The following is a 10,698-nucleotide window of genomic DNA, read 5'->3' as shown; positions in this document are numbered from 1 at the left end:
CAAAACTAGTACTCGGTTGATTCGTAACATTTTGACACGGCAAGATTTGCAGAAAATATTCAGGCAATAAGCCGCTGGATCTGTAGGAGACCGCCATCGAATCAACACCAAACGCAGTTGAAGAACAGAAAATGCAGAGCGGCCGGAAAACAATCGTATCACAGGGCTAAATGCAGGAGCACAATGAGTTGTAAAACACTAAAACTAAAACCGAACAGTATCGTCATAGCAATAATTCATAGTTCTAGGACAATTTTGTTAACTCTGGATTCATATAACTCGGCAAACACAGTGTTTGTCCATCAGAAATTCAGAACACTGAAGCAACCATCGAACAACCAGCTACTGCCACTACAGATATATCACTACTAATCATAGAAGGCATGGAACCCAAATCAAGTACAGTTTTCTCCACTCCTCCACCTTCTTGACCGCGAGCCAGGTTTTGTGCGCCACGGCCGGCCAGCCAGCGCCGCGGCTCTTCAGCCGCCGAAGCCGTAGAGGGTGCGGCCCTGGCGCTTGAGCGCGTAGACGACGTCCATGGCGGTGACGGTCTTGCGGCGGGCGTGCTCGGTGTAGGTGACGGCGTCGCGGATGACGTTCTCGAGGAAGATCTTGAGCACGCCGCGGGTCTCCTCGTAGATGAGCCCCGAGATGCGCTTCACGCCGCCCCTCCGGGCCAGCCTCCGGATCGCCGGCTTGGTGATGCCCTGGATGTTGTCGCGCAGGACCTTGCGGTGGCGCTTCGCGCCGCCCTTGCCGAGCCCCTTGCCGCCCTTGCCGCGCCCCGACATGGCTGAGTAGCTTGGGAAGAGAGGGGATTTGGGGATTTTGGAGCGGGGCTTGGTGGCTGGGAGCGATGAGTGAGATGAGACGGGGGAAGGGGTTGTGTGTATAAAGGGTGAGCGGGGGCTGTCGAGGCGGCTGGAGCCGTTCGATGGAGACGAGATGGGTGGCTGAGACTGCTTTTCCCGACGATGCCGCGGATCGGTGGTGTGGACTGGGGTGCGGATCGGTGACCTGGCACGCCGGGTTCCAAGTTTCGGAATTTTGCGCGCCCGGTCTGCATAGTGGGACGAAAGACAAGCGGCATTGGACACTAGTTATGCTGGTGATGACATAGATAGAAAATGGACGTCGATATTCATCACACGTGTGGCATAATAGATATTCGTCCACACAGCGTGTGTGACATGAGTAGGGGGCAGCTCACACGAGTTGTGTGTGGACGAATAATAGAATTGTCCACACGTGTGGGCGCAGCTACTTTGTGTCACACGTCCAAAAAATACTACCCATCTCCACTTCGTGCGTGTGGCACGAAGCCAAATATGCCCACACGTCCTCGCACAGCTACAATAGGTACCCGCCGGATTACGATTTAGTTGCCATTCAGGATGGCAGATGTAGTTATCCGGGATGGCAATTATGGTTGTAAAAGCACGGCAACTCTCTATATTTTAGTTGACTATAGTTGTCGTGTCTAATTTATGATAGTTGCCGCGTGTAATCAAGTCATAGTTGTCGTGTGTGATTAACTACTTGCCACATATGGTCAAACAATAATTATCGTGCGTGTTTACCTAGTTGCCACGTGTGGTTAATCACAGGTTTTTTTTAGAAAAGGGTGTGGTTAATCACAGTTGCCGTGTATGTTTACCTGACTGCCACGTACGCGCAACTGCAATTGCCGTCTAGCAAACGAATCATAGTTGCCATGTGTGTTTACTTAGTTGTCATGTACGCGCAACTGCAGTTGACATCCAACAACATATGACTGTCGTGTGGGCGAAAAGCAGTTCAAACACACGCGCATGGACTAGGTGGTGGCTGTGTGGGCAGAAACTAGTTCATCCACACAGAGCAGCTGGCAACCACGTGTTGTAGGGCGTGTGGGCGACCTCTGCAACGCCCACACACCGACCTTGTCGTACGTGGCACGCGAAAAATGTCTCGGTGCGTCAAGATTCGTGCAAACTTAACTGTACGATGATTCAGATATGTGGGCGATTTGCAATGATGTCACACGTGTGGGCGTTAGTGTTTCCGTAAAAAATATGGTGGGGTATACTAATTTAATGAAATTATGTACTTTCTTTGTTTCTTTTTAGTTTGTATATAAAGATTTTATCAAAGTCAAATTTTGTAAAGTTTGATAGCTTTGTAGGAAAAGATATTAACATTCATAATCAAGTGATTTTAAAAGTCCATCCACATGAAGTTTCTTCATGCGTTTTACATCAATATGATTTAAACGGCAGTGCCACTAGTATGTTGCACTATCATTATCAATTTTGCATCTTTTGGTATTAATATTATGAATATGTGTATCACTATGATTGAGATTCAATAAATCATTCACCTTGAGTGTATGACCACAGAAGGTTTTATTCATGTAAATAAAATAACAATTATTTTTTAACTTAAACGAATAAGTGTATTGCAATAAACATGATCCAATCATATTATTCTCAACGCAAACACCAAATAACATTTATTTTAACTTTAACACTAATCCCGAAGGTAAAGTGAGTGTGCGATGGTGATCTTATCAACTTTGAAATCATTTTCAACACACATCGTCACCTCGCCCTTAACTAGTCTCTGTTCATTTTTTAACTCATGTTTTAAGTTACTAATCATAGCAACTGAACAAGTATCAAATACCCAGGGGCTACTATGAACACTAGTAAAGTACACATCAATAACATGTATATCATATATACTTTTGTTCACTTTGTCATCCTTCTTATCCGCCAAATAGTTGGGGCAGTTCCGCTTCCAGTGACCAGTCCCTTTACAGTAAAAGCACTCAGTCTCAGGCATAGGTCCAGACTTGGGCTTCTTCACTTGAGCAGCAACTTGCTTGCCGTTATTTTTTGAAGTTCTCCTTCTTCCCTTTACCTTTTTTACTTGAAACTAGTGGTCTTGTTAACCATCAACACTTGATACTCTTTCTTGATTTCTACCTTCGTCGATTTTAGCATTGCGAAGAGCTCGGGAATCATTTTCGTCATCCCTTGCACATCACGAAGTTCCAGTAACTTGGTGATAGTGACTACAGAACTCTATCAGTCACTATCTTGTCTTAGTAACTTGATTCAAGCGATTGAGTACTCAGCCATTCTGAACACATGCTCACTGACTGAGCTATTCTCCTCCATCTTGTAGGCAAAGTACTTTGTCAGAGGTCTCATACCTCTTAACACGGGCATGAGTCTGAAATACCAATTTCAACTCTTGGAACATCGCATATGCTCCATGTCGTTCAAAACATTTTTGAAGTCCAGGTTCTAAGCCGTAAAGCATGGTGCACTAAACTATCAAGTAGTCATCATACCGAGCCTGTCAAACATTCATAACGTCTGCATCTACTCTTGCAATAGTTCTGTCACCTAGCGGTGCATCAAGAACATAATTCTTCTGTACATCAATGAGGATAATTCTCAGATCATGGACCTAGTCCACATCATTGCTATTGTCATCTTTCAACTTAGTTTTCTCTAGGAACATATCATAAATAAAATGGGGAAGCTACACGCGAGCTATTGATCTACAACATAGATATGCAAATACTATCACGACTACGTTCATGATAAATTTAAGTTCAATTAATCATATTACTTAAAAACTCCCGCTTAGATAGGTATCCCTCTAGTCATATAAATGATCACGTGGTCCATATCAACTAAACCATGTCTGTTCATCACGTGAGATGGAGTACTTTTCAATGATGAACATCACTATGTTGATCATATCTACTATATGATTCACGTTCGACCTTTCGGTCTTAGTGTTCCGAGGCCATATCTGCATATGCTAAGCTCGTCAAGTTTAACCCGAGTATTCTGCATGTGCAAAACTGGCTTGCCCCCGTTGTATGTGAATGTAGAGCTTATCACACCCGATTATCACGTGGTGTCTTGGCACGACGAACTGTGGCAATGGTGCATACTCAGGGAGAACACTTATACCTTGAAATTTTAGTAAGGGATCATCTCATAATTCTACCATCGTACTAAGCAAAATAAGATGCATAAAAGATAAACATCACATGCAATCAAAAATATGTGACATGATATGGCCATCATTATCTTGTGCCTTTGATCTACATCTCCAAAGTACCGTCATGATCTCCATCATCACCGGCATGACACCATGATCTCCATCGTCTTGATCTCTATCAATGTGTCGTCACATGGTCGTCTTGCCAACTATTGCTTTTGCAACTATTGCTATCACATATCGATAAAGTGAAGAAATTATATGGCGCTTGCATCTTATGCAATAAGAGAGACAACCATAAGGCTCCTGCCAGTTGCCGATAACTTTAACAAAAACATGATCATCTCATACAACAAATTATATCACATCATGTCTTGACCATGTCACATCACAACATGCCCTGCAAAAACAAGTTAGACGTCCTCTACTTTGCTGTTGTAAATTTTACGTGGCTGCTATGGGCTTCTAGCAAGAACCGTTCTTACCTACGCATCAAAACCACAATGATTTTTTGTCAAGTGTGCTGTTTTAACCTTCAACAAGGACCAGCCGTAGTCAAACTCGGTTCAACTAAAGTTGGAGAAAGAGACACCCGCCAGCCACTTGTGTGCGAAGCACGTCGGTAGAACCAGTCTCATGAACGTGGTCATGTAATGTCGGTCCAGACCGCTTCATCCAACAATACCGCCGAATCAAAGTAAGAGTTGCTAGTAAGCAGTATGACTATTATCGCCTACAACTTTTTGTGTTCTACTCATGCATATAACATCTACGCATAGACCTGGCTCGGATGCCACTGTTGGGGAACATAGTATTTCAAAAAAATTACCTACGATCATGCAAGATCCATCTAGGAGATGCATAGCAACGAGTGGGGAGAGTGTGTCCACATACCCTCATAGACCAAAAGCGGAAGCGTTTAGTAACGCGGTTGATGTAGTCGAACGTCTTTGCGATCCAACCGATCCAAGTACTGAATGTACGGCACCTCCACGTTCAGCACACGTTCAGCTCAATGACGTCCCTTGATCTCTTGATCCAGTGGAGGACGAGGGAGATTTTCGTCAGCACGACGGTGTGGCGACGGTGATGATGAAGTTACTGGTGCAGGGCTTCGCCTAAGCACTACGACGATATGACCGAGGTGTGTAACTGTGGAGGGGGGCACCGCACACGGCTATGAGAAGACTTGGTGTGCCTTTGGGGTGCCCCCCTCCCACATATATAAAGGAGGGGAGGAGAGAAGGCCGACCCTAGAGGGGGCGCGCCAAGGGGTGTATTCCTACTTGGACTCCCGGTCCAAGTAGGATTCGCACCCCCCTTTCCTATTCCAACTAGGAGAAGGAAGGGAAGGGAGAAGGGGGGAGAAGGAAAGAGGGGGGCACCGCCCCCTCCTAGTCCAATTCGGACCAGCCCATGGGGGGCGCGCGGCCACCCCTTAAGGCTCTCCTCACATTTCCAATAAAGCCCATTAAGGCCCATTACTTCCCCGGGGGGTTCCGATAACCTCCGAGTACTCCGAAAAATACCTGAAACACTTCGGAACCATTCCGGTGTCCGAATATAACTTTTCCAATATATTGATCTTTACCTCTCGACCATTTCGAGACTCCTCGTCATGTTTGTGATCTCATCCGGAACTCTAAACAACCTTCGGTTCATCAAATCACATAACTCATAATACAAATCATCATCGAATGTTAAGCGTGCGGACCCTACGGGTTCGAGAACTATGTAGACATAACTGAGACACGTCTCTGGTAAATAACCAATAGCGGAACCTGGATGCTCATATTGGCTCCTACATATTCTATGAAGATCTTCATCGGTCAAACCGCATAACAACATACGTCATTCCCTTTGTCATCGGTATGTTACTTGCCCGAGATTCGATCGTCGGTATCATCATACCTAGTTCAATCTCGTTACCGGCAAGTCTCTTTACTCGTTCCGTAGTGCATAATCCCGTGACTAACTCATTAGTCACATTCCTTGCAAGGCTCATAGTGATGTGCATTACCGAGAGGGCCCTGAGTGTTAGTGTCAAAACCAGCGGATCTTGGGTAGGGGGTCCTGAACTGTGCGTCTAGGATCGATGGTAATAGGATACGGGGGACACGATGTTTACCCAGGTTCGGGCCCTCTCTATGGAGGTAATACCCTATGTCATGCTTGATTGATCTTGATGAATATGAGTGTTACAAGAATTGATCTACCACGAGATCGTAATGGCTAAACCCTAGAAGCCTAGCCTGTATGACTATGGTAATGAGTATATCCTTTCTAGACTAACCCCTCTGGTTTATATAGACACCGGGGGGGGTCTAGGGTTACATAGAGTCGGTTACATAAGAAGGAATCTTCATAGTCGGTCGCCAAGCTTGCCTTCCATGCCAAGAAGAGTCCAATCCGGACACAGGTACAATCTTCGGCCTTCATGTCTTCTCAGCCCATCAGTCCGGCCCATGGATAACAGGCCGGACGTCTGAGGACCCCTTAGTCTAGGACTCCCTCAGTAGCCCCTGAACCTGGCTTCAATCACGAGGAGTCCGGCGCACAGATTGTCTTCGGCATTGCAAGGCGGGTTCCCTTCTATCCGAACTTCAAGATAGTCTTCGGATGCGATGATAGTATCCGGACCTATCACACACACCATACATTACCGCAGAGAGAATATATATTTTTACACGAGTCTAATCTGCTGATGACCTCCCGTCTGTCCGGTCATAATTTCGAACCGTTTTTCATCTGCCGCTCCATGTTTCGAGACGCGGTTGCCACTGGCACGTCTTGTCGAAACAGAGATCATGTCCCCTTATTATGGGATTCTCATAAATACGGGTGTGGGTGATACGTCTCCATCGTATCTACTTTTCCAAACACTTTGGCCCTTGTTTTGGACTCTAACTTGCATGTTTTGAATAGAACTAACCCGGACTAACGTTGTTTTCAGCAGAATTGACATGGTGTTATTTTTGTGCAGAAATAAAAGTTCTCGTAATGACATGAAAATCAACGGAGCATTATTTTGGAATATATAATGAATAATGGAAGGAAGATCCACGTCAGGGGGTGCCCCACCTGTCCATGAGGGTGGGGGCGCACCTTGTGGGCCCCCTGACGCTCCACCGACCTCAACCTGGACTCCATATATTCACTTTCGGGGAGAAAAAACTGAGAGAGAAGGATTCATCGCGTTTTACGATACAGAGCCACCGCCAAGCCCTAAACTCTCTCGGGAGGGCTGATTTGGAGTCCGTTCGGGGCTCCGGAGAGGGGAATCCGTCGCCATCGTCATCATCAACCATCCTCCGTCACCAATTTTATGATGCTCACCAACGTGCGTGAGTAATTCCATCGTAGGCTTGCTGGACGATGATGGGTTGGATGAGATTTATCATGTAATCGAGTTAGTTTTGTTAGGGTTTGATCCCTAGTATCCACTATGTTCTGAGATTGATGTTGTTATGACTTTGCTATGCTTAATGCTTGCCACTAGGGCCCGAGTGCCATGATTTCAGATCTGAACCTATTATGTTTTCATCAATATATGAGAGTTCTTGATCCTATCTTGCAAGTCTATAGTCACCTATTATGTGTTATGATCCGTTAACCCCGAAGTGACAATAATCGGGATACTTACCGGTGATGACCGTAGTTTGAGGAGTTCATGTATTCACTATGTGTTAATGCTTTGTTCGGTACTCTATTAAAAGGAGGCCTTAATATCCCTTAGTTTCCAATAGGACCCCGCTGCCATGGGAGGGTAGGACAAAAGATGTCATGCAAGTTCTTTTCCATAAGCACGTATGACTATATTCGGAATACATGCCTACATTACATTGATGAACTGGAGCTAGTTCTGTGTCACCCTAGGTTATGACTGTTACATGATGAACCGCATCCGGCATAATTCTCCATCACCGATCCATTGCCTACGAGCTTTCCATATATTGTTCTTCGCTTATTTACTTTTCTGTTGCTATTGTTATCATCACTACAAAACACCAAAAATATTACTTTTGTTATCGTTACCTTTTATCACCGTTACCACCACTATCATATTTCTTTGCTACTAAATACCTTGCTGCAGATATTAAGTTTCTAGGTGTGGTTGAATTGACAACTCAGCTGCTAATACTTGAGAATATTCTTTGGCTCCCCTTGTGTCGAATCAATAAATTTGGGTTGAATACTCTACCCTCGAAAACGGTTGCGATCCCCTATACTTGTGGGTTATCAAGACTATTTTCTGGCGCCGTTGCCGGGGAGCATAGCTCTATTCTTTGAGTCACTTGGGATTTATATCTGCTTATCATTATGAAGAACTTGAAAGACGCTAAAAAAATTATCCCTCAACTATGAGGGGAGGTAAGGAACTGCCATCTAGCTCTGCACTTGATTCACCTTCTGTTTTGAGTAAGCTTGCGACACCTACACCTGCTATTCATTCTGATATGTCGCATGTTATTGATGATGCCACTTCTGCTATGCATGATACTTATGATGAAACTACTTCTATGCTTGATACTACTGTGACACTTGGTGAATTTCTTGATGAATAACTTGCTAGGGCTAGAGAGAATGAAATTATTGAAACTAATAATATTGATGAAAGTGATGATGAAGACTCTCCCCCTAGATATGAATTACCTGTTGTGTCTGAGGGCTATCTTATGAATGAAGAAACTGCTAGAGATTTTCTTGCTTGTAATGATAGGAGTGATCTTAAGAAATTATTAGCTAAGCCGAAACAAAAAACATTTGAATGCTAGAAGGAAATATGATCCTGCTTATGCTACTTCACCTATCTTTGTTACTGATAAGGATTATGATTTCTCTGTTGATCCTGAGATAATAACTTTAGTTGAATCTGATCCTTTCTATGGTTATGAATCTGAAACCGTTGTGGCACATCTTACTAAATTAAATGATATAGCCACCCTATTCACTAATGATGAGAGAACTCGCTACTTTTATATCCTTAAATTATTTCCGTTCTCATTAAAGGGTGATGCTAAGATATGGTTTAATTCTCTTGATCCTGGTTGTGTGCGTAGTCCCCAGGATATGAATTATTACTTCTCTGCTAAATATTTCCCCGCTCATAAGAAACAAGCTGCTTTAAGGGAAATATATAATTTTGTGCAAATTGAAGAAGCGAGTCTCCCACAAGCTTGGGGGAGGCTTCTCCAATTACTTAATGCTTTGCCTTATCATCCTCTTAAGAAAAATGAAATACGTGATATCTTTTATAATGGACTAATCGATGCTTCCAAAGACCACCTGGATAGTTGTGCTGGTTGTGTTTTCAGGGAAAGAACGCTAAATGAACCTGAAATTTTATTGAATAATATGCTGACCAATGAAAATAATTGGACACTTCCTGATCCAATTCCTGAACCAACTCCTAAGCCAACTCCGAAGAAAAGGGGTATTCTATTTCTCAGTCCTGAAGATATGCAATAGGCAAAGAAATCTATGAAACAAAAGGTATTAAAGCTAAAGATGTTAAGAATTTACCTCCTACTGAAGAAATACATGGTCTTAATTTACCGCCTGTTGAAGAAATACATGGTCCCGATAACCCGACACAGGTAGTAAAGGTAAATTATCTCTATAGATATGATAAGACTGAAATCCCATTTACTAAGTTTGCTAGCCCATGCTTGGATGAGTTTGATGACTTTATGGTTAAGCAAGAAAACTTCAATGCTTATTTTGGTAGAGAATTAAAATGCAATGCTGATATGCTTGAACACTTGGGTGATTATATGGCTAATGTTAAAGGTGAACTAAAACTTATTAGTAAACATGCTTCTATGGTTACCACTCAAGTAGAACAAGTACTCAAAGCTCAGAATGATTTGCTCAATGAATTGAATAGTAAGAAAAATGATAATGTTGTTAGATTTATGACTAGAGGTGGTAAAATGACTCAAGAACCCTTGTATCCTGAGGGCCATCCTAAGAGAATTGAGCAAGATTCTCAGAGAAATAATATTGATGCACCTAGTCCTTCTAAGAGGAAGAAAAAGAAAAATGATAGGACTTTGCATGCTTCTAGTGAACCTGTTATTGACACACCTGAGAATCCTAATGATATTTCTATTTCTGATGCTGAAACACAATCTGGTAATGAGCATGAACCTAGTGATAATGTTAATAATGATGTTCATGTTGATGCTCAACCTAGTAATGACAATGAAGTAGAGATTGAACCTGATGTTGATCTTGATAACCCACAATCAAAGAATCAACGTTATGATAAGAGAGACTTTGTTGCTAGGAAGCACGGTAAGGAAAGAGAACCATGGGTTCAGAAACCCATGCCTTTTCCTCCTAAACCATCCAAGAAAAAGGATGATGAGGATTTTGAGCGCTTTGCTGAAATGATTAGACCTATCTTCTTGCGTATGCGTTTGACTGATATGCTCAAAATGAATCCTTATGCTAAGTATATGAAAGAATTGTTACTAATAAAAGAAAGATACCGGAAGCTGAAATTTCCACCGTGCTTGCTAATTACACTTTTAAGGGTGGAATACCTAAGAAACTAGGAGATCCCGGAGTACCAACTATACCATGCTCCATTAAAAGAAACTATGTTAAAACTGCTTTATGTGATCTTGGAGCCGGTGTTAGTGTTATGCCTCTCTCTTTATATCGTAGACTTGATTTGAATAAGTTGAC

The 10,698-nt window shown here is 43.1% G+C and overlaps 1 protein-coding gene across 1 annotated transcript; it reads right to left on the bottom strand.

Moving 5' to 3' along the window:
- Positions 1 to 245: 245 nt before the first annotated feature.
- Positions 246 to 866, bottom strand: LOC123062463 (histone H4). Its single transcript, XM_044485993.1, has one exon. The coding sequence runs from the start codon at positions 792 to 794 to the stop codon at positions 483 to 485; it is 312 nt and encodes a 103-aa protein (XP_044341928.1). The 5' UTR covers positions 795 to 866; the 3' UTR covers positions 246 to 482.
- Positions 867 to 10,698: the final 9,832 nt, after the last annotated feature.

The sequence above is a fragment of the Triticum aestivum genome, chromosome 3A (genome assembly GCF_018294505.1).
Source record: "Triticum aestivum cultivar Chinese Spring chromosome 3A, IWGSC CS RefSeq v2.1, whole genome shotgun sequence".
Classification (NCBI taxonomy): Eukaryota; Viridiplantae; Streptophyta; class Magnoliopsida; order Poales; family Poaceae; genus Triticum; species Triticum aestivum.
This window is presented reverse-complemented; position numbering and strand designations above follow the sequence as displayed.

What these genes read in the sequence shown, in the direction of transcription:
- LOC123062463 (XM_044485993.1), bottom strand. Translation starts at nt 794, where the DNA reads ATGTCGGGGCGCGGCAAGGGCGGCAAGGGGCTCGGCAAGGGCGGCGCG.